We start from the raw sequence: 24,398 nt of genomic DNA, 5'->3' as shown, positions 1-24,398 counted from the left end.
CATTTACATTAAATTAATTTTTCTTTATTTAATCTATAATATAAATCAAACTTTAATTGAAATAGAGAGTATTAGTGTAAATGTATTTTTAAAATGGTTAGTCAAAATAACTTTTTAGATGTTTTGGCTAAAATTTAACTATAAAATGGCTATCATCGATAAAAATGCTCTTACATGACTAACTATAAAGACCAAAAGCAAAACACTGAACTCACTGTTACAAACTAAGGAGCAACAAACTAAGATACATATACTAAGAAAAAATAAGACAAAATCAAGAGAAACGATAAGACCGCGCTCTGCCACTGGAATGAACAGTGGTAGTTTCTTATTGTTATAGTATATAGAATTGTATACATGATACAAATCAAAATATCATGAGTAGCACAAAATATGAATTCAAAGGGATCGGAATAGGAAGCCAAAAACAGATGACAAATTAAAAATATGGTCAAAGGCATAGTGACATACCGTTTCAGTGTGTTACTGAAGTTTTATTAGTTGGTCTGTGTTGCTCCATTCAAACTCAATATGTTTCCTTTTTAAACTATGGAGACTGAAATTTGCACTCTCCCTAATTACAATTCACACTTATTTCCTTTTATAGTAAATTTTACTCACATACATTTTGTTTTTGTTTTTTTTTTTTGTTGAAATCTTTAACTATAAAAAAAATGAGTGTGGATTGTAAAATGAGGAGTGCAAATGTCACTCTCCAAACTATTTCTACTCGGATCGGTTAGGTATATATAGTTGTTCTAATTTTGTTTCTATAAACCAAAATGAATGGAGTAGGCATATCTCACATCGAACATTATAGGCACAAAGATAAAGACAAGTAAATTACCACAGTAAGGAGTGTACATACAAACAGACACAAAAACCAATGTAACATTACGAGTATTTAACAAGGAATTCAAGTAATTTCCAAACAAATAAGAGTAAATTTTTTTGAGCTCTCCCAATTTGCACATGAAATCAGTCAAATCAAGGTGCAGAGTTGAACTGTCTAACATATATCTTCAAAAGCAGAATGTTGAGAGCTTGACATTCGCAGATGCCCTGGGGAAACCCTGTAATAAAGCAACGGTATCATCTAGCGAATTGGGAGGGAGAGAACTTTGGCTCCTCCAAAAATTAAGAGTCGGATTTTGCAGGCCTGTTCCATATTTAAGCACAAACTTTGCAAAAGTGATTGAATTCTCTGAGATGATATTACCAAGGGAAATGTCGACTACCTCTAGATGATTAAGAAAGGGGATCAAAGCTTCTAGATCAAGCTCAAGGCTGTTCAACTTCTAGAGCGGATTCCATACAGCAAGGTACACTTGCATAATTAATGTGCAAGTCATATAATTAGAGATGCAAAGATAGAATGAAGATTAAAAACTCTCAATTTCTTCTTTTGACATTTTTATTTTTAGTCTGATCAGATTAAACGTTCATAACTTCTTCGACCTCAAGTCCTCATCTCTTGTGTCTGAAACATTTAAACTGGTTTTCTGAGTTTCAATTTTATTAAAAAGGCATTTACATATATTCATGATAGTGTCACCTGGGTGACTGGATCAAATAAAAAAAATGAGATTGCATACCAGTTATTTAGTTCTTTTTATTTTCGATGAAAAAGTTAATTATTCGTGTTATACTCTTTTATTAAAAATAAAAATAAAAAATAAAGACATAACCGTGTTGGGATTTGCGTCGACTGTTCCTACACACTTTGAATAAGAAGTTAAGAACAGAAAAGTTGAGTTCAACTGAGATTTGGATATGTTTCTGGAAACTGGCCTTTGTTATCCGGACGTTTCAGTTTCTTGGGTTTCAGTAGTTTTCTGGCTTTGATTGTTGGATTTGGTTTTACAGTCTAACTCACTTGTCGGTAAGCTTTTAATCTCCAACTTATATGATCTGATTACCATCTCTTGTTTGCTTGATTTTGGATTTTTAACGTTTGATCATCACTATCAGTAGTCCAGTGATTCTGGGTCTCAGTGATAATATGTGAATGTTTAATTTTCTGCCTTAAATTTTGCTGTTAATGAATTATTGGGGTTTGATGGATCTTCATTTCACCTTGGTGATGCTGGTAAAGGAGTAAGTAATGATATTTATTTCTGGGTCATTCAAGAATTTCTGTTTGCCCCACTGACTTTTCTTCATCTTTGAAGGATCATAATTCCACAGCTTTGCTGTTTATTGTTTGGATTGAGCTTGATGCAACAGTTGCCAAAAAAGATAAAGAATTGGGTCATCTGGGAATTTTTTTGGATATGTGCATTTGTGGAACTATAGGAGAGAAGTGTTCTAGTACTTTGTTAGTTTCTCTGTGGTTTGATATAAGGAGGTTGACATTGGTTTTGCTGAATCTACCACTTTACCAACTTCGATTATGCTAGAATGAGTCATGCCAAAACTTGATTTCCTGCATATTCAGATGAAATCATGGCTAAAATATACCTTTTCCCTTTTATTCTGTGCTTTTCGCTTTTGGAACTATTAGATAATTGGTATTTGATGATTAGGTTGTTCTGATCATAGCCACTCAGTACCTTGCCTTATCCAGTCAGGCTTAGAAGCTCTAAAATATCTGTAGATTTCTATTTATAAATCAACTTACATACATACTGAATCATAAACTACATGAATTTTGACACTCACACCATTCACATCCTTAAGTATTAGCTGATGCTGTTGCAGGAAAGCTCTTGAACTGAGTTGGTTGTACCATCTCTTTCGACAAGATTCCAGTCAATAAGAAATCCCCTGCTCGGACCTTTGATTGAGACTAGACAAAGATGGTTCAGAAGCTTGAAGCTATAAAGGGTGGTGGAGGATCCATCAGGGTAGGGGCCACCGGGACTGTCAGTTCCCTAATGACAAGAGAACTAGAATCCAGCAAGGTTGAACCTCCGACGTCTACAGCTTCTTCCCGAAATAAACATCAAACAGCTCCTGTTTCTATTCCATGTGGTGTTCCTACTCCAAAAAAGCTACCAAGGAAGTCATCTGATGAAGCCAGCAGCAGTGGAACCAGCACCTACATTAATCAGAGACACCCTGACATTCCCCAGAAACCGAAAACTCATCTGAAAACTACTAGTCAAATCCCAATGCTCGACCCTCACAATTTTGGGATGGATAAAACTCCAATTAGGCAGAAAGCTAACAAGAAAGGACCTAACATTGTTGAAGTTGTGGACATCAAATGTGGGGGATCAGGTAGAGCTTGGGCTGGCCCTGTAACGAACCGGCTCAAGAAGCTGGGCTTCTCAAAGCTCTCTGAGAGTGTTGTCTAACCTGGTAATTTCTTCACATCAGATCTTAGATTCCTGTAACTGTATACAGAAATTCCAATTGGCCGATTGTTGTCTGCAACGTCCACCATAGAACATATGCTTGGTAGGAGCCCGGTGCCCCTCTTTTTCTTTTTTTGTGTTTTTGCCATCGAGTCAAAAGTTGTTCGTAAATGACTACTTGAGGAAACAATTCTTGTAATTGGCGGTGGAGGCTTATGTGTGCTACATTCACTGCGTAATTCAAGCTGGTTGAAGTACTCGATTTCTCTCATTATGAGGGATCCAACTGTACCTCTAGTGCCTACTTCTGCAGGAGCATATGCAGCCATTTTTGCAGCATCTCTTGTGGTGATGGTTCTAGCTTTATACATCTTTTGGTCTGCTGGAAGGGAATTGGCGGCTTGAGGCCGAAGATAAGTGGTTTTCCGTCCAGTCTTGGTGGGGAAATTGCTTTGTGTTTGGGACATTTGGTCTTAAGCTTTGGTCACTCACAAGGTTTCTTTACCTTATATTCTACCTAAAGTGAACTGAACTAGTAGGAGTAGGTGGTGATATTATCACTGTATTCATGTGCTTATAGTTAAAAGTTTTAACTCACCTGCACCTCTTTAACCACTTGGGTTATCATTTACTTGCAATCAGCCCTACTTGGACTAGGACAGGAGAATCCAATCTTCAATTTAGTTTGATATGTTATTTGCACTGATGATGTGAGACTCGAAATCCAAGTGGATGATGAAACAAGGTAATTTGGGTTATTTTTCAATGCTTTTAAAGTAAGTTGTTTTCTTTTCATGTCTTGAATGGCAAGCGAAAATAAAAGGATGGTGATAGTTTTGGTGAAACAACTCGAGTGCTTTTTAGGTGTGGGAGGACAATGGTTGGTTTTGCCTTGGCTGGTCCATGAATCCAATGTCACTTGCCCCTCACCTTTGAAGTTAGAGGGGTCATGGGGAAGAAATGACGGACATTCTTTTTACAGACATGTGATCTTCCTTTCCCCCCTAGTTTGTAGAGAGCTTTCAATTTTCAATTTCTGAGTTCTTGTTGCGGCTGAGGAATAAATGGAAATAAACCAGTAGCAGAACTGGGGAAGCTATGTTGAAAACCATGCAATAATAGTGGCCGGTGGATTGGTTTTTGAGCTAAATTAGTTATGAACATTCATTGAAACAGATGGAGAAATGGCCTTGTTAGGCAAAAGAGTCTGCCATTTTGCCTGTGTACAGAAACATCCTACATCCTGTGATGAGCAGAGCAACATATGAGGTGCCTCTGCCGCTGGGGCAACTAAATTCTTTTGTTAGAGAAATTTCAATTTCAGATGGTAGGCTTTTACATTTACACCTACTGTAGAGTGTCGTTTTTGATTTAACAATTTCTTCAAGTTCATCATGTCCAGAGCGGTCTCCCACCTCTTTAAAGATTGCATTTATACAATTGCTTTTTTGGGTGGAAACAATCAAGCATTGCATGAACAGAGGCTCTCGAATTTTCTATTCAAATACAGCGCCAATGAATTGTGACATATTGCATTAGCTGACCAAAGCCCCATAACTAATATCATGAAGGGATTAATCATCGAAAAAAAAAATTATTATGAAGTGGTCACATATTCAAATCTGTCTAACTATTGTATTCGGATGTGCAGACCACTCAAACCAAAACAAATTGGGATGGTTTGGTATGGTTAGTTCTTATAAGCGTACATTTAGAGCATCCTTCCAGTAGAACAAAATATATATTAATATTTATCAAATTTTAAGCTAAAAACGTGCTCTAGCAGAATATATAAACAATTGATAAATTTAAAAATTGATAAATAGAACTGACAAATTTATCAATTCTAAAGATAGAAGTTAACAAATTTACATGACTCGGAGATTAGATCAATTGCCCAATTGGGCATTAGAAATGCGGTAAAACGTAACACAATTCTAATGCCCAAGATTTTTATGGAGGCTAGCAGTCTAACACTCTCCTTAGAGCATCTCTAACAGCTTTCCCAAAATTTCTCTAAAATAGGCAAATAAAAGCTAAAATCTCCAAAAAAGTTATGCTCAAAATCCAACGGCTTCTCTATTTTGGAGATTTCAGCATTTAATACAACAATAAAATATATTATCTCATAATTAATTATAGAAAAAACATTATATATTTTATTGTAATAATAAAATACCTAATAATATATTCTATTGTTGTCTTTTTCTCATTAGAGTATGTGAAGAATTTAATTTTGAGGAAATAAGACTTTGTTGCAAATTTGGAGAATGAAGACTTTTCTTTCGTCTCCATCCTCATTTTAGAGAATGAGAGGGGGAAGCTATTGGACCTAAAAAACCTAAAAAAGGTTTAGTATTCTCTAAAACCAAGGAAATTGAGAAAATACCTAATAAAATATTCTATTATTGTATTTTTTTCGTTGGAGCACGTGGAAAATTTAATTTTGAGAAAAGAAAGCTTTGCTGCAAATTTGAGGAATAAATACTTTTCTTTCTTCTTCATCCCCATTTTAGAAAATAAGATGGAAAAACTGTTGAACCTAGAGTCATAGTAGAGTCCCTAAACACGAGTAGATGGTGTTATCAAGCTGAGAAGAGTCAACACTAAACAGTCACTGAAGACTTAGAAATGGCTTCCATTCCATCATGTACCAGTGCTACTTCCAACTCATGCTTCACCTCCAACTCCTTCAGTTCTCCATCTTCTTCTCTCAAACTCATTGCCCAGTTTCTGGGTACCCGAAACAAGCTTGGTCAGGTCAGACCCTTCCGTCTTGGACCCTCCAAGTGCTGGTTCAAATTCAGTAAAAGCGGTATAGATGCTATGGCCAAGGTTGCTGGAATCTATGCAAGCCAATCCGGTGGCGAGTTTGGTCAAGATAATGTCGAGCAGGTTTTATTCTCTCTCACTCTCACTATTGTTCTTCACTTCTTTGTTAAAGAATTAGAATACCCAAATAATAGTTGGCATTGTGTATTTTCATGTACCCACTTAATAGAATTTCAACTATTAACTGGAAAAAAGTAATAGGTTCCATAGTAGAAAGGTGTTTGCTAAGGGAAATTGAAGAATCTATGAAGGGTTATCATCATTATTGTTAATATGGTTCTTAGTCAAATTTGACTGAAGATGGGAGTGGAGAAGCAAGTTCTGAAGGCTGGAACTGGTCCCAAACCGGTGGCAGGTCAGAATGTGACCGTTCATTGCACCGGTTATGGAAAAGATGGTGATTTGAATCTGAAGTTTTGGAGCACTGAGGACCCAGGGCAGCAGCCTTTCACCTTCAGAATTGGGCAAGGGTCTGTTATAAAAGGGTGGGATGAAGGAGTCCTTGGAATGCAAGTTGGAGAAGTTGCACGATTCCGGTGCTCTCCGGATTATGCTTATGGAGCTAGTGGATTTCCTGCTTGGGGGATACAACCCAATTCAATTTTGGATTTTGAGATTGAAGTACTGAAATTGGACTGACATCAGGGGCAGGAGAGTTGCAATATCTGCAAATCCATACGCATAACATAACAAGTGGCATGTTGTCACTAAGGAGGTGAAGGACTAAGAAGTAGAAGCGAGAACAGGTTAGTTTTGGATTGTGGCACTTTCTTTGACTTATCTGTGCTTATTCCTTGGTATGAATTTTTGCAACTTATGATGAATTTTAATGAAGTTTAAAGCAAAATCAATTCTCATGACTGAATATCGTTATTCTTTTAACTTATGGTGAAAGCTTAAGTAACCGCAGCAGCTTCCAGTCTTATGATACTAAATAAACTATAGTTCTTTTAGCAGAAGATGCAGCAAATGTCCTGCACATAATAACCTGAACTCAGTCACATTGTTGTCACTTGTTAGAATCTTGGTTGAGTGGATTGACTTGCTATGCAAGTATCTGCTACTAGTAATATTAGAGATGATAATATCACTAGTTACGAGGCATTTCAATGTGGAGAAGAATGTTTGTTTTTTGCCTCATTTTTTTACAAAGGTTTTTGATTGGTGTTCTGTTTAGCACCAATTGTTTGCAACTATGTATATCAATGTCGTTGTACTGGGTTTGAACGGAGTGATAACAAATTTAACAATATGGATAAACATTTCACCTGAAAGAAAGAGGAACTAGTTGTCATGATGTTGGCTTATTAGGAAATGCTTTGGATATGTTACGCAAAGCCTGAATTAGAACTTTTATTGAACATACGAATTGTTTCGACATCAATTAAAGCAGCAAAGTAGTTCATTTTTGCAGGATCTGTTATAATAGTTATGCTGAAACTGCTACAATATTTTGCAGGTGGAAACAAGGGCCGTGAACGAGTGTGTGCTCAGAACACAGCCTAAAAGCTTGAGGGTGTTACGGACTGGACTCTCGAGTTCCATTTCTAGAGCATAGACAGTGAATTCAGACACTCTTAAGATGACATTTAGGAACGCTCAGTGATGTAATAAACTTTTGCTTTTTCTAATTATGTAGCTTACGGACTAAGTAGATTGATTTGACTTGTTTGTTGGCAATGAACTCGCGTGGTTTGAGGGGAAACCTTGAATAACATTCATCTCTTGAGCAGAAAAACAGAGCTGGAACTCAAAGGCCGACCTAGTGTGTCCTTCTGGTTTTGTATCACTAGTTAAACGTTCATAGCACTGAAACTCTATCTCAAGAGGTGTCATTAGATTACTCAATATCGTGTTTTTTTTTATGCCCATATACTGTATTTAAGGCAAATTATTTGTAATGTCAATGTACTTTATAGCATTGTAAAACACCACAGCTAGAAATAGTCATCAAACATCAAAAGAATGTAGTTTTTGTTATAACCATATACATTCACCATAATTTGAAAACCAAGTCTGACATTCTCTTCTTTTTGTTATTTTCTGGTGAATATAAACTGCAAAAAAAAAAAAGGAGTTTATATTGGTTTCAATAAACCCAACCACAGACAAAAGTTGCACTGTTTTCACTCTCAAGTCTCAATGAGCCAAACCAGTGACAAAAGTTGGGAAGACGAACCACGCGTCATGTAAGTCTTTATTTGTACCAAACTGATTATCAAACTCTTTTAACTCTCTCAACCTTTACTTATACCAATGAGATTTGAATACACGACCCTCTAGCTAAACGTCAGACCATAGCTCATCAACAACCCACAAAAGTAACAAACTTATCTAATCGGGAAAAAAAAAGTAACAGAGTTATATTCACTGGCGAAGCCAGCCATGTTTCACCTAGGCTTCAGCCTAGGTGGGATTTTGAGATAATAAAAAAACACCACTTCATATATATGTATATATATATAAAAGAGAGAAAATGATGGCAGTATATATGAGTTTTCTAAGTGAAACCTGGACGTAAGCAAATATGCTTTTAGCTACTTGATGGGAGGTATATGTTTCGCACATAATTAAGATATAAATAGGCTCAATGGTTAAATATTAATATGTGAAGTACTCTAAAGTGAGCTTCAACCTGAGAAACTGACTTGACTTTAGGTTGACAGAAAGAACAATTTCGGTGTGAGGGAATTGGATAGTTAGGTTCTACATATTGCTCTTCAGACATACTAAGCTATCTTAAATAAACTAGGGTAAGAGTAAAGTGTATTAATGCATGTGATGCATCAACTTTCCACTGATTTCCCAATTTGTTGTAAAAATTGATCACTTAAAATGTGTTTCACATTGACAAGGAATTTGTTGAAGCGGTTGAGAATGAGATGATGTTTAAGATTTTGAAGCTTTACGGCTTTGTTTTGTGAAGTTTAGTTAGTTTTTCGTGAAAATTTCTCGTACTGTAAATATTCATTAAATTTTTTTTATTCTTCTGTGTGTCTAGGCCGGATAACTATTTTATCCTGCTACGTCACTGGTTATATTGGATGATCCTTCTTATGGGTCTGTAATCCTCTTTATTTATTTAATTTTTTTGGCAAAACATCTAGGATGAGAGTGATTTCAAGTCCACTGCCGGGAAAGTAATTAATATTGACGGTGAAAGATTGCTGTATCATGAGAAACATGGTACATCGTCGCACACCTGATTAATACTCTGCCTATACTTGAGTGGATAGAGGAGTGATCAAAGCTCAGAACTAAAAACACAGACATGGCTTCCATTCCATGCACTACAGCTCCTACCCACTCATGCTTCGCCTCCAACTCCTTCAATTCTCCTACTTCTTCAGTCAAACTCAACACCAGGTTTCTGGGTACCCGGAATAGGCTGGGTTGGGTCAGACCCTTTGGTCTTGGACCCTCCAATGGCTCCAGAGCCAAGTGCTGGTTCAAGTTCGGTAAAAACGGTGTAGACGCAGAGGGTGCTGGAATCTATGGAAGCCAATCCCGTGATGATTTTGATAAAGATGACGTTGAGCAGGTTTTTACTCTATCTCTCTCTACAACTTTTACCAATGTAATTCTTGTGTTGTGTGTGAATGTGGGTTAGTAGTGATTAACTGATTATTGTTATTCTGTATGTGACAATTAGAGTAACCACTTGATAGTTTTGTCAAATGTTTGTTCATGTGTTTTGGAAAAAGATAAAGAAGCACCAGCAATTCTGGTATATCCTGTACAAAAGTAGTAAAAACTAAGAACAATATTTCAGATTAATACTCATTACTAGTAGAACAATGCTAGTTATTAGAAAAAGGTGGAGAAAAAGCTTCCAAAAGTTAAAATGAATTTGAAGAATTTTTAGAGGGTAATTGTTATTATTAATATGAAGATGGGAGTGGAGAAGCAAGTTCTGAGGGCTGGAACTGGTCCCAAACCAGTAGCAGGTCAGAAGGTTACCGTTCACTGCACTGGTTATGGAAAAAATGGTGATTTGAATCAGAAGTTTTGGAGCACCAAGGACCCTGGGCAGCAGCCTTTCACTTTCAAAATTGGCCAAGGTTCTGTCATAAAAGGATGGGATGAAGGTGTAATTGGGATGCAAGTTGGAGAAGTTGCTCGTCTGCGGTGCTCTCCTGATTACGCTTATGGACCTAGTGGATTTCCAGCCTGGGGCATACAACCTAATTCAGTTTTGGTGTTTGAGATTGAACTACTTAGAGTGGGAATATCTACAAATCTGTATGATATGCTAAATAACTTGCTTCGCCTGGGAAACATACAACTATCATGAAAAATGTTATTTTCAAATCTTGATGAGTATGTTCTTCAGTATTCAGTCTGTTCTTATCAGCTTATGGGTCGGCCAAATATCTACTCATATTAGTCATATATGAAATATTTCTTGTCGAGTTTTGGCATGTCTGACAAATTCTAAGTATTAGTTCTGATAGGGTGCTTTATGATGCAAAATCAATGGAGTATGATCATGATAATTATCATCTCTTTCAAAAGAAAAATAGAAATATTCCACGGCTGATGAGGATGCTGTACGATACAATGATGCAGTATCAGGGCTGGCTGCTAAACAACTAATTCACTCAATAGAGCCACGGCTTACAGGGAATAAAAGACCTTGCCAGAATTTATTGCAGTGCAGAAATTTTTTTTTTCTCGTATATAATGGCACAAGGTGTTGGAACATCAATTATTTATTCCTTGAAACTTGTTTGATAAAAGGTTCAAGAGACATAGGCTGATTATTGGCCTTTGAGAATAGTGTGATCTGTCCATGGGAAGATGCTCTTATAAGTATAACTGAAAGTGTTAGAAACAGATACATTAGGCAGTCCTCTGTGTGGTTTCATTGTAGCATAACAGAACTCAAATATTATATATTTTGGCATATCTGTTTGTTCATGTTGAACTAATTTGCATATATGCATGACGAGAGTTCTTAATTAGCAGGATAATTTTCTTGTTTGCTGCCTTGTTAAGAGAAGCTTTCTCATGTATGTTAAAATTTGCCAAGGATGCAAGTAGGAGAACTTGTTGGTGCTAAAGCATATACTGAGAGCATAAACATAACTCTTTCTGAGAGACCTTGGATTTTTTTTTTATGCCTCGTTTTGTCCTCATGATTTAATGAATGAATGGATCGGACTCTCATCTTTTTTCATCATCTCAGAGAGACCTTAGACCTTAGCTGTTTTATCGATGCATTTTTGGAAAAATAAAACTCAAGCAGGCTTTCGGGAGCGGGTTAAGTGTTTGTGTTATTAACTGCCTCACACTTGTACTCCTTAAAATCACTCGCATTTTCTTTAGAGTTAAATTTCATCCAGAATCGTGATTTATGAAAGCAAAGATTGATCTGATGCATGCCTGTTGATTACAGTACTTTAACTACATGGGAATGCTTGCTGTGGAGGGTACATATGATAAGATGAATGCTCTTTTAAGCCAAAATATCCACCCAGTAGATATTCTACTGTTGATGGCTGCCTCAGAAGGTGACAAGCCGAAAATTGAAGAACTTTTAAGAGCAGGAGCTAGTTACAATGTCAAAGACGCTGATGGACGGACAGCTCTTGATAGGGCTGCAAATGATGAAATTAAAGACTTTATTCTTGGTTTTTCAGTTCAAAAGGCATGAATGGTTAATTTTGTTTCAATATTTTGTTGTGTTTGATGACTTTCTCTGAATCTCCTCATGTAATCAGTTCAATAGTAGATTGTTGCATCTTTTTTTAATATCATTAATTTTGTTTTGTGGAATCAAGATTTCTCTATATAGATATAAATTAAGCTCACTGTGGCTGATATAGTACAATCAATTTGGAGAATGTCTAGAATGCATTATGGATCATTCTGAAAGTTTTGTCTGCCTTTCTTAAATCAAATTGGACTTGTCGAAATGGGCAAATCCGTAAGATTATGTGTCATTGAAATGGCTAACGAGGTGGTAAAATTTGTGTAAATGAACATTTTTCTGAAATATTAATACACCATAAGATTAGCAACTTCTCAGACTCTGGCCATCGGCTGTTGAACTTCGGTCATCGGTAACTCGGTTACAAACCTTCAATCACTCAATTACTGACCCCTAGCAATTCGGATTTATGGTCGTCAGATTCCGGTCACCAGTAACTGACCCCCAATAACTCGATTACTGACCCTCAATAACGATAAAGTAGTTTGGGGTTCACATCTAAAACCAATTGACAATGGATAAAGTGGCTCAAATCCTTATAAACTCACATGCAAGGTCTCATATTCCTGATGTGGGATTGATATATATCTCAACACTCCCCCTACACGTGTGACGAATCTTCAAGCAATACACGTGGACAACTATTTGGGTGACGTAGAGTTTGTGTGGCCATTGAGCTTCACACATGGACGTGGGTAACCCGCTTTAATACCATGATAAAGTAGTCTAGGGTTCAAATCCAAAACCAATTGTTAATGGATGAAGTGGCCTAAACTCGATCTTATAAACTCACAGACAATGTCCCTTATAAACTCTTGTGTCTCAAGAGTTTGCTCATCTCCTTGTTTGTCACATGTTCAAATTTACTATATCTGTATATATTAAGTGAAGCGGGGGAGATTACTGTTCACAGAACAGTACCCGCACCCACCCCAGTTTGTGATATAAAATTGGAAGACTACATTTGCCGCCTACCTGCTCACCTATTTGAGCAAGCCACGTCTCAATGATATCAAGAAGCCACGTCCTTGACCTAGAAAGAAAAAATAGTGTATTTGCTAGTGGATACTTCTTCACCTTTTTGGGCTTTTGAAGTGGATATCTAATTATCTAATTTTGAGCTTTTGAAGTGGATACTTCTTCACCTTTCTTCATTTGTACAACTTTCTTCTTATTAAAATATTAGATGTGTTCAGTTTTGGTGGTGATCAACTTGATGTGTTGGTTGTATTGATATACTGTGTATCTGCATATTGGAAAAAAAATAGGTAGTGGTACCTTGATTTTGATCCGGAAGGGGTAAGTCTCCCTATTTGTTCTCCTCAAACAACAGGGATAACAAATTCCTAGAAGCTCCAAATCATAGCACGTCCATATAGGTAGTCGTCTATGATTTCTTCATTTTATCTTTCATTCAAGTCGTTGTAAATCATATTGGTATTGGACATTGATTTTCTTTTCTTCATTCATAGGCACTTATATTTTGGTTTAGTTTTCAAGTATTCATGGTGGTCCATAGTGCATGTTCGACATTCTTTGGGCATTAGTTTAGTCAGTTCACTTGCTACTTTACCAGTGATCATCGAGTGTTATAAATTCATATTCCAAATGATAGCCGTTTTCTACAAGATGACGGTGTTAAGTTTGGTGTTATCAATATGTTGCTTTTGTTACGTTTGGTGTTGAAATGAGGATACTAGATGACGGTGTACATGTACCTGTATCGAGCTATAATGGTTGTAAAGTGTATTGATGATATATGATTTTCTTACACTGCTGAGTACCATAAATTTCTCATGAAGTTGGGAATAAAGTTAATGTTGGTTTGATCGAAAACTTTAGTTTTTTAGAAGGCTGTTGTTTTATACATTAAGATCTCGAACTCTACCATTAGTGATTATTGCCATGAAGGAATTCTCTTTACTATGAAGGAATTCTCTTTACCAGCATTGTTTTGACATATCCTCCAGCCTACTTTTTACCTACATTAATTTGTTTTAAATTTTGTGTTTCTGGGTTTTGGTTAAGGACCTGACCTATATTTGTTAATAATTGATTGTTTGGTTTCTGATTCAAACAATAAATATTTGAATTGATAAAATTTGGTGGAATTCCTTCGCGCGGGCGCATGAAAGCTAGTATCTATTAAGTGAGTACTGTTTATTTTCACTGTTCATCTACAGTCAAAAACAGTGTTAGCACACTGACTTCTAAGAGCTTTGGAGCTCTATGTTGGGCTTTTTTTCTTTTTTTTTTCGGTGGAGCCCGATTTTTTTGTCGGTCTCTCTCTCCCGAATCTTCGTTACAACTATTTCCGTCTCTACGCTCGCTCCAGAAGACTAGAAGGTTCAGGACTCCCATATTTCCTATTCGACGCCAGACCACCTTCTGCCTCTCCGTTCCGCTTCCTTCCTATCGCTCTGCACCGCTTTGTTCTCTTTCACAACGATCTAGGTTGCGATCTGCTTTATTAGAGACCTGAAAACTTTGGGTAATTTTCTCTTATATTAATCTCCAAATTTATTTCTCGATTGTTGTTTCTGCGTTTGTTTTTCTATTCCTTGATTTTGATTTGCGATCTGGGCTGCGATTTCTCACTTTTTCCGTGGTTCTGCAAATTGCTGGGTTTAATTGGGTTTAGTGAATTTGAAGCTTCGAATTTTGGTTTTAAGGATGGTCAATACCATTTGATACAACCAAACTGTTGTATACGTATTTTGTTGCTCAGACTAATCCTGCCGAGCCGATTGACTGAGACTGGGGTTCCAAATTGGGCTTCGACATGTGTATCTGGTGAGTTTTGCATCTGCAAGTAAACTTTGTTTACTCTTTCAAGTCGATGTTATCCATTTCCTTCAACATTTGCGACTAATACGAACTTCTGTTTTCTGGGTTTCTATAGACGAAAAAGAGGAGGTCTGAATTTAGGAAAAAAAAAAAAAAAAGAGAGGAGGGGAGCCCAATACATGATCCAGGTTAGTGCTATGTGTTGCTATTTTGTTGTGGTTATGGTCTTATTTTCTCAACTACACATATTTTCGGTCATATGGTATTTTGATTGTTGTGAAAGGATAGCAATAGAGTTCAGGTTCCAATTTTCTGTGTTTGGAATTGATTACAGCTACCGAGTTAAATTGGGTTGTTTCGTACTGTTAATGTCTGAGATGAAATACTTAATTTTTGGTATGTTGATAAGTATCAGCCCATGTGTTGATTCTCCTTTCAATTTCCCCAGTTAATTGGTTTAATGGATCTATACTTTCTATGTTTGCAGGTAGAAATAGTTATGTAATTGGGACTTATATATTGGACTAGGTGAGTCTATCTTAAACTGATCTTCATCTTCATTATTTATCTGTGTTTTTGCTTTTATTTATTGTGTTTTGTATGAGCTAGGATGTTAGTTGATGCATATTGTCAACTACTTGCATATAGCTGTAAATACTCACCTTTGCTTCATCACACAGACCTCACCTTCTCACTCTGTGCATACAGTCTTTCTTCTAGCTTTTAGTTTCACACCAACAATTTGATATGGTTTACGGTTGGTAATAATATGTGACTATTTGATGTAGTTTAGATTGTTCTTACAGGTTGTCCATGGCATAACTCAGACGTGTATTGTTCGGCATAGAGAAAGAAGAGGAAGTCTGAATTTGGGAAAAAAATTGAGCTGGGAAAGCAAATATGAGGTCCAGGTTAGTACTATTCTTTTTGAATGCTTTCATATTTGAATGTCATTAGCTGCTAATCAAATTAGTAACCAACGCCTAAAGTATACTTCGTATCACAGATTCACATATGACAATAAGCCAAGCATCATGACTTCTTTGCCTACTGATAAGTTTTAATCAATATTGATTACCCGGAATACTTCATTAGTTTTTTTTATGAAATATGCAAGATGCATTTAAAGATATGAATAGTAAATACCTTTTGATAAGATGCATATCAACATTGATTTTTCAACTTGCCTATGGTCTTGATGTTCAACATTTTCGTCTCAGTTTTTGTAATCTACTTCTTTCATTTGCACAGGGTATCAAATGCCACAGTTCAATGTGAGCAAGAGGACACAAAAGCATTGGTAAGTTTCTGATTTTTGAAAGCATTGGTGAGCATTGGACTAAAAAGCATCTATTCCTTTTACTTGATCTGTTGCTGATTTAATTAAACTGATGTGGAATAGCTTCTTAGGCATGTGAGTTGTAAAAGGATGAGTTTTCTTGCTTGCCTATCTGAAATGTTTATGTGGATATTAAATTAATATCCGTGCAATTAAGTTAATATTAAGTTAATACGATTTCAATTAATGAGTGGTATAGGCCAACATTCTAACAGGATCTTCATATGATATTCCCCAGTAGTTAAGGTAAATATGATTTCAATATTATAGCCTTGATTGCATTCATTAAGGGTATATATTTGTACTATGAGTTGTTCATGATTGATGAACATAGGTAATGACGTTCGTATTAATTTGAAATGAATTGAATTCTTTTTCTACAGTAATATGTTGGATGTTTGGTTAACTTGATATTTCCATTTGCTTTATTTTGCAAAAAATCAAGGATTCAGTTTTGGGTTAGACCAAAGTTTGGTCATTTAAAATGAAAAGTCTTCCTAACTGCTGTTCTCAATTTTGTGGTTGCTTGACTTTCTTTGGTTCATATGCGCACTATCTTAGTCTTTTCTTTGAAATGCTTTTAGATACAAAACTTTAGGTCTTTGATTGATTCTCTGTTCAAATCTCTTGCATTACCGAGACTGTTTGTATCGATTGCAGATGAGACGAACGCAGATAAGTGAAAGAATGAGGAAGCTGTGGGATCTTTTCCCAAACATGGACAAGGTAGTAAAGAATTTTCTACATTAATCAAAACTATAGTGTGTGCATGTTTTCTTGAATTTAGCTTTACATATTAAATGTTGAATTCCTGGCAGCAAACGAACACGGCACAAATATTGAAGTTGGCGGTTCAGTACATTAAAGACCTGCAGAAAGAGGTTAAGGTAATAATTGAAGAACTTTTTGATAAAGTTCATATACTTTTTTATTTTGTTTGTTGATAACCACAATTACACTTCTTCTCTGATTTAAACTTTTTTCACTGGCAGCTCTCTACAATCAGGAACAGTTGAACAACTCATCAACACAAACAAAACATAGAACATTTTGGTGACAACTAGCCTTTTTTACAATTGTGCTGAGCAATTTTGGATACTAAGTGCATCTTTTTTAACAAAATTGTGTTGTGCAATTTTGGATAGTAAGTGCATCTTTTTACGATTGTGTTGAGCAAATGTTGGATAGTAACTGCATTTTAGCAATTTTGCATAGCCATTTTTACAATTGTGTTGAGTAATTTTGTATAGTAATTTGCTATGTCACCCGCTGCAACACGTTTTGCCTCAAGGGATGATATGACATCTCTTTCACTTTGTCCATTTAGATTAGCCTGAAATAGACTGAGCCAAATCACAATGATGGTCAAAAATTTCCTAGCCCGCAGCAACGCGTGGGTGATTGACTAGTTCTGAAGATTGAAGGTACTATTATCTGCGATCATATCTTTTACAGATTCATTGCTGCATTGGTGGTGCTCTCCAATATTGGGTTAACGTTCTTTTCAATACTAGCATATGCAATCAAGTCTACTTTCTATGCTACTGTATTCTGCAGTACACAAAGCTTCATTCTTCGTTTGGTTGGCCAAGTCCTATCTTCAAGAAATTCTACCAATCTCAGTTTGGTACCCTAACTGAGATTGAGGGGAGGTGTTGACATGGTTAGTGATTGTTGCTGACATGGAGCTAGCTGATGGCATTTCTCATTTTCTGATGTAATAATTGTTGTTTTTCTTTATTTCTGCTGCTACTAAATACTCTAAGGCCTGTCATATTTTAGTTACACTTTCATAATTCAAAGACTAAGAGAATATTCCTCCAGGTTTTTCTTCTCCTTCTCTTTCGCTGTTCTTCATTTCTCGTTGAGTCTAGCCTTGATTTGATAATGGATGCCATGTTATCAAATAACTCGTATTTTTCTCAGTCGCCGGATTTCCGTCATAGTAACCGAGTTACTGACCTTTAATAATTAGTTAGTGACGACCTTGAACTATTACCATGTCACAAGTGGTTTTTTAGCATCTTCTAATACCTCAATTACTAATTCTCTTAAAAATAAAATCATTTACATTCCACCAAACTGGGAAACATGGAAGAGGAAATTTATGTCCATAGCCACTAGCTTTGTGATATCACCCTACAATCAGATATATAGACCCACAAAATGAGCTTCGCATAGGGATATTGTCACCTACATGTTGTGACTTGTGAGGAACTGGTTCGGCATGACCACGTCCCTCTTTCATACCTGCCTTCTACTGCGAAACCAAAAATTTAAATCGAAGGGAGCTAATGTTAGCTTATGCTGTCAAGTTCATGATTTCATATAAAGCTTATTTTTTCTACAACCATGACTTCGATGACTCTATCTCTATGAATGGGTAGCTGTTTTAATTTTTTAATTTTGTATTTTGAAGAGATAATTAGCTGTTTTTGGAGTATTGCTGCAACCAATTTTCTGGGCAAAAGGTTCTTAAACCATAGGATTTATGAACTTTGAGGTTGGGCAGCTGCATTATATGCTCGCCCTAACATGAATCCGCCCCTGATATGAAGTCATTTAGGCCATTTGCTGAGGTGCACTTATTCTAAATTATATTTACACATTGGATCTCAGTTTAAACTCATTAGAATGCATATGGCTCATTTTTTAAACCAAACATTCACGTATAACAATTTTACGATCCCATATTTCTACATGACATTGTCATGTGGTGGTTCGGGTCAATAACAACACTGACATGAGACTCGTACCAGGAGATGGATGGATCGGTTTCATTCACAATTTTCATGCCATATGCATGCAAATGCATTTTAAGGCTATTAGCCATACCTAGCACTGTACTACTATAATTGGTATAGCCCTCATAACAGCAAAGCCACTGTGGAATACAACGTGTGTTTCCTATTGGGTCAGATTATCAGTCACAACCGATCGAACACGTTTAATTTACATCTTTCGCCCATTTCCTCAGGAGACTAGAGCTAACTTGTTAAAAACGTTTCTCTCGCTCGCACATTGTACAAGACGTACAAGATCACATAGTCGATGGATTCATTGAACTATTTGACGACTCGATTTTCATGCCACAGATTTGCATGTGGGTCGCTGCTTGTACCTTTCTTGGTCTGGCTTATTAAGCTTTTGTATATACGATTCTTTCATAGACATTTTATTATAAATACCAAAGAAACGGAAACATTTCAACTCATCCTACTACTCAGTCACTTAATCAAACATCTCATAATTTAGCCACATTGAACTATATCTCTCACCACGGTCATTTTAGCTTCTCAATCCCCTCAAACCCTGAATAATGCCGATACTCGACGTTCGGCTAACTTCCATCCCAGCATTTGGGGAGATCAGTTTCTGTTTTCTAACAACATTATGATTTGTACATCCTCGGCATGCATTCGGCATACATCTGTTACATTTTGTTATCTGCATGTCTGAGCTTTATCGATGTATTAATTTGTTTCTTCAACTGGCCTGTATGTAGGAAACTAACATGAAAGGTGAGCAGCAAGTACTCCAACAGAATGGTTAATTTTGGTTCAATATTTTGTTGTGTTTGATGACTTTCTCTGAATCTCGTCATGTAATCAGTTCAATAGTAAATTGTTGCATCTTTTTTCAATATCATTAATTTTGTTTTGTGGAATCAAGATTTCTCTATATAGATATAAATTAAGCTCATTGTGGCTGATATAGTACAATCAATTTAGAGAACGTCTAGAATCCATTATGGATCATTCTGAAAGTTTTGTATGTCTTTCTTAAATTTTATTGGACTTGTCGAAATAAGCAAATCCGTAAGATTATCTTGATGTGTCATTGGAATGGCTAACGAGAAGGTAAAATTTGTTGTAAATGAACATTTTTCTGAAATATTAATATACAACTTGTTTTAAAGACAAGAAGAGAACATTGAAATATTCAAAAAGTAGCAACAAGGTTAACAATTATCGAACTAGGCTTAGGGATTGAAACTGGGATTGTAGTCTCATTTGGAAGAATCTTTTGTAGTCTCATTTTAATAAGTTTGTGCTTGTTGGTGCATATGTTGTTTGCATAAAAGATAAGACCATTTTAGAGGTGTTTTCATTGAACTATTAACATGTCACAAGTGGTTTTTTAGTATAATCTAATACCTCAATTTACTAATTCTCTTAAAAATAAAATACATCCCACCAACCAAACTAGCTTTGTGATATCACACACTACATGTTGTGCATATCAGTCACATCCGATCGAACACCTTTAATTTACATCTTTGGCCCATTTCCTCACCAATTCAGCCCACTAACTTTTGAGAAATTAAAACGTGTCTCTCGCTCGCACATTGTACAAGATCATGTCATATCGATCTACTGTAGGAGATAAAATGAGATTCATCGAACTATTTGCCGACTCCATTCTATGCCACAAATTTGTATGTGGGTCGCTACTTGTACCTTTCTTTTTTTTCGACAATTACTTGCACCTTTATTGGTCTGGCTTAAGAATTAAAATATATGTATCGGTATATTTGTCGGTGTTTTGAAAGTAGGAGACATCGAATATATCAGAGATATTGAAAAAAAATTATCGAAAATTTGGGAAATTTTTTTTTTCTAAAATATTTAATTTATTAGATTTATTATAAATTGTACAAACATCAACTTCATCTATATCTAGAAAGAGACTCCAAGTGGTTGAAAAGATGTACGGTGGTCCACAAAAGTATGGTATTCAAACCAAAACATATAATCTTACGAAATTGTATTGTTGAATATGATAGTGGTATATCTTTTTGGAGCTGTCAACTGTTCCCCTTATATTTTTTTCGAATATTGTTGATGGTGATTCTTGTTTACGCCCAATTTTTTTACATATATTTCTTTAATATATCAGAGATTTATCGTAGATTTCTTAAATATGAGAGATATTTGACGGAATCGGTGTAAGATAAGATATTTACCCCTCTAAATATATCAGTCACTCCAAAAAAGGAGATATCGGAGGATATATCAGATATATCGCAGATATTTTAATCTTTGGTCTGGCTTATTAAGCTCTTATATATACAATTCTTTCATAGACATTTTACTATAAATATCAAAGAAAATGGAAGCATTTCAACTCATACTACTACCCAACCACTTAAACCTCTCATTTAATTTAGCCACATTGAACTATGTCTCTCACCTCGGTCGTTTTAGCTTCTCAATCCCCTCAAACCCTGAATAATGCCGATACTCGACGTTCGGCTAACTTCCATCCTAGCATTTGGGGAGATCGGTTTCTGTCTTATAACAACACTATGGTTCGTACATCCTCGGCATTCGGCAACACTACATCTGTTACATTTTGTTGTATGCGTGTCTGAGCCTTATCGATGTATTAATTTGTTTATTCAAATGGCCTGTTTGTAGGAAACCAACATAAAAGATGAGCAACAAGTCCAACAACTGAAGGAAGAACTGAAGAGAATGCTAATAGCTTCACCGGTTGAAACTGGAGTTGATTGATGACATTCAACGCTTAGGCATGTCTTACCACTTTGAATACGAGATTGACCAAAATATGCAGCAAATTCACGAAAACCTTAATGGCACCTGTGATGATGATGACCTGCACACTTGTGCTCTTCGTTTTCGCTTGTTAAGGCAGCATGGTTATAATGTTTCTTGTGGTAATTGAGATCCCAACAATCCTATTCATTCATTTTATTTTGTCTTCAATAAGGTTAATTTTGATGCACTGGCATATGAAATTTTAAGCAGATATGTTCAACAAGTTCAAAGATTGTGATGGGAATTTTGACGAATCGCTTCACCACGATGTAGCAGGACTCCAAAGCTTGTACGAAGCCACACATCTTAGGGTGTGAGGAGAGGATTTTCTAGAAGAAGCACTAGCCTTCACAACCACACATCTACAGTCGGCAGCAAATCGTTTAAGCCCCCCGCTTTTGAAACAAGTAAGGCATGCCTTGAATCAGCCATTTCGGAAGGGCTTACCGAGGCTAGAAGTGAGGCACTACATGTCTCTTCACCAGGAACTGCATGGATCACGTAACCATGTTTTGCTGAGATTTGCAAAGCTGGATTTCAACCTGCTCCAACAAGTGCATCAGAAAGAACTAAGTGATATTGCAAGGTTGATACTATCTATTACCACACACATTAGATAGGCACCAGGCATGAAAATTAACGTTACATGTTTTCTCCAATTAATTAGATAAATATGTGTGATTCATCAGGTGGTGGAAGAAGTTGGACTTTGCTAGCAAGCTTCCTTTTGCAAGAGACAGAGTGATTGAGTGCTACTTCTGGACTTTAGGAGTCTACTTTGAACCCAAGAATTACTTTGCTAGGAGAACCCTTACCAAAGTTCTTGCCATGGCATCCATTATTGATGACATTTACGATGTGTATGGCACTGTCGAAGAACTAGATCTCTTTACTAGAGCAATTGAGAGGTTTGAAATTGATATATATTTTTCTCCCTTATATTATATCCTCAATTTATTCCGGACTTAAGCTTCACCACTTACCATTGCCGTTCGTCTTCTTATTTGCAGATGGGACATCTCAGCCATGGATGAACTGTCGAAGTATATGCAAGTCTGTTACGAGGCACTCTTAGATGTCTAGGCTGAAGCAGAATAGGGGCTTGCAAGCGAGGCAAAATCGTATTGTATCGATTATGCAAAAGAAGCGGTAATTAGTTAATTAAGCCTCAATTTTGCGTTTACTATTTTGTTTGTGATTCCAAAGGTTGTTGAAGGTTAAGTAACAGTTGATTTGCTCCATATATGTCATCGATGAAGAGACAAGTTAGGGCATACCATGCTGAAGCCAAATGGTTCCACAACAACGACACACCAACAATGGACGAATACATGGAAGTAGCCCTTGTCACTTCAGCCTACTCAATGCTAGCAACCACATCCTTTGTTGGAATGGGAGATATTGTTACTAAAGACTCTTTCGAGTGGATCTTCAGTGACCCTAAGATGGTAAAGGCTTCAGAAGTAGTTTGCAGACTCATGGATGACATTGTATCCCACAAGGTACTTGAATTTGCTGCAGTAGAAATATATCTTAAAACACTTCCTTAGCTAATTCTGACCTTAATGTTGGCTATACAGTTTGAGCAAAAGAGAGGACATGTTGCCTCGGCCGTGGAATGTTACATGACACAATACGGTGCGACAGAAGAAGAAACCATAATCGAATTTCGAAAACAAGTGAGTGATGCATGGAAGGACATAAATGAAGAGTGCCTCCACCCTACCTCTCTCGACATGCCTCTCTTGATGCGAATTGTGAATTTAACACGTGTGATAGATGTAGTGTACAAGTTTGAAGATGGTTACACTCATGCTGAAACCATACTCAAAGATTTTGTAGCATCTCTACTGGTAGATCCTGTGACTGTATAAGTGAAAACTGGGAACCTTTGTTTTAGTTCTTATAAGATGTTTGAACCGACCGAAAATTATACAACGCACCCAGAATAACCACCGTCCATTTTGATGCGTGGATCAAGGACGTTAGTTGGGCTTTTGGAGAACGTTTGTAGGCGAGTGAGGGGGAGAAAGGGAAGAAAATCGGTGTGCATCCATCTTCAATGCAGTCCTCACAATGACTTTTCTGGTTTGGCGCCAAACACCACCGCCGACGATGCAGGCCCTTCCTTGCCGGATTCTGGGTTCGGGTTTCCTCCAACACAACGACAACAGCCCTTCTAGCCTCCCTTCGTGTTCGTTTTTGTCTCCAGGAGAAAGAGGCGACGTCGGGAAGGAGATGGAGGCGCTGGAAAGCCTCGTCGGAGACTCGCCTTGAAAAAATCCAGAAAAGGCAGAAAAAAGGTATTAAAGATTCGGGCTCGACTCAAGGAAACAAACACATAGAATTGAAGAAGAAGAAGAAGAAGAAGAAGAAGATAAGGGGAGAGAAACCCTACCCAACGCAGTTCTTCACCCGCCGTCGGAGCTCGCTGGAAAATGAAGAACACAGTGAAGCAGCCTTGAATTTGATCTCCATTGAATTGGGTTGCATGTGTGATATATGGACTGGGTTTTGTAGAGTAGAAGAAGAGAAAGAGTTTGGTGGTGGTCTCGCCGTCTGGAGTGGCCGGAATCTGACGGAGTGCGGCGGAGAAGATGACTGTGGCGGAGAGAGAGAGGAGCAGGAGAGAGAAATGGGTTAACTCTCGAAATAGGCTTTTGACTGAGGTGGAGGTGGACGTGGTGGTCGGAGAATGAGGCGGCGAATTTACAGAGGTGGTTTTGGAGGTCGACGGAGGAAGGGAAAGAGAGCTGGATTTCGTTTTGGGTTTGGGAAGGGATTTGAGGTTAGGCAATAATTGGGAAGACGACATTCAATTCGGAGGAGAAGAGTAGAACTGTAGAAGACTTCATCGAAAAGGAAAA

The 24,398-nt window shown here is 36.8% G+C and overlaps 4 protein-coding genes and 1 pseudogene across 4 annotated transcripts; all 5 read left to right on the top strand.

The window, feature by feature from the left end:
• Positions 1 to 1,710: 1,710 nt before the first annotated feature.
• LOC101303307 lies at positions 1,711 to 4,051 on the top strand. Its single transcript, XM_004294315.1, has 2 exons — positions 1,711 to 1,882; positions 2,701 to 4,051. Exon 2 carries the CDS (start codon positions 2,799 to 2,801, stop codon positions 3,297 to 3,299), a length of 501 nt encoding a protein of 166 aa, XP_004294363.1. The 5' UTR covers positions 1,711 to 1,882; positions 2,701 to 2,798; the 3' UTR covers positions 3,300 to 4,051.
• Positions 4,052 to 5,876: 1,825 nt separating this feature from the next.
• LOC101303016 (peptidyl-prolyl cis-trans isomerase FKBP12-like) lies at positions 5,877 to 7,739 on the top strand. Its single transcript, XM_004294314.1, has 3 exons — positions 5,877 to 6,194; positions 6,432 to 6,877; positions 7,591 to 7,739. The coding sequence occupies exons 1-2, from the start codon at positions 5,931 to 5,933 to the stop codon at positions 6,768 to 6,770; spliced, it is 603 nt and encodes a 200-aa protein (XP_004294362.1). The 5' UTR covers positions 5,877 to 5,930; the 3' UTR covers positions 6,771 to 6,877; positions 7,591 to 7,739.
• A 1,650-nt stretch (positions 7,740 to 9,389) lies between these two features.
• On the top strand, positions 9,390 to 11,886 carry LOC101302730 (protein LHCP TRANSLOCATION DEFECT-like). Its single transcript, XM_004294313.1, has 2 exons — positions 9,390 to 9,672; positions 11,530 to 11,886. The coding sequence occupies exons 1-2, from the start codon at positions 9,403 to 9,405 to the stop codon at positions 11,785 to 11,787; spliced, it is 528 nt and encodes a 175-aa protein (XP_004294361.1). The 5' UTR covers positions 9,390 to 9,402; the 3' UTR covers positions 11,788 to 11,886.
• A 2,218-nt stretch (positions 11,887 to 14,104) lies between these two features.
• LOC101302432 (transcription factor bHLH122-like) lies at positions 14,105 to 17,792 on the top strand. The gene is made up of 9 exons (XM_004294312.1): positions 14,105 to 14,335; positions 14,573 to 14,637; positions 14,747 to 14,819; positions 15,119 to 15,159; positions 15,438 to 15,542; positions 15,883 to 15,931; positions 16,631 to 16,696; positions 16,789 to 16,857; positions 16,963 to 17,792. Exons 5-9 carry the CDS (start codon positions 15,532 to 15,534, stop codon positions 16,984 to 16,986), a joined length of 219 nt encoding a protein of 72 aa, XP_004294360.1. The 5' UTR covers positions 14,105 to 14,335; positions 14,573 to 14,637; positions 14,747 to 14,819; positions 15,119 to 15,159; positions 15,438 to 15,531; the 3' UTR covers positions 16,987 to 17,792.
• Positions 17,793 to 21,152: 3,360 nt separating this feature from the next.
• LOC101293082 lies at positions 21,153 to 24,175 on the top strand (annotated as a pseudogene).
• The last annotated feature ends 223 nt before the right edge of the window (positions 24,176 to 24,398 follow it).

Source organism: Fragaria vesca, linkage group LG3 (assembly GCF_000184155.1).
Source record: "Fragaria vesca subsp. vesca linkage group LG3, FraVesHawaii_1.0, whole genome shotgun sequence".
Classification (NCBI taxonomy): Eukaryota; Viridiplantae; Streptophyta; class Magnoliopsida; order Rosales; family Rosaceae; genus Fragaria; species Fragaria vesca.
Note: the sequence above shows the minus strand (reverse complement) of the source record. Positions and strands in the feature narration are given on the sequence as shown.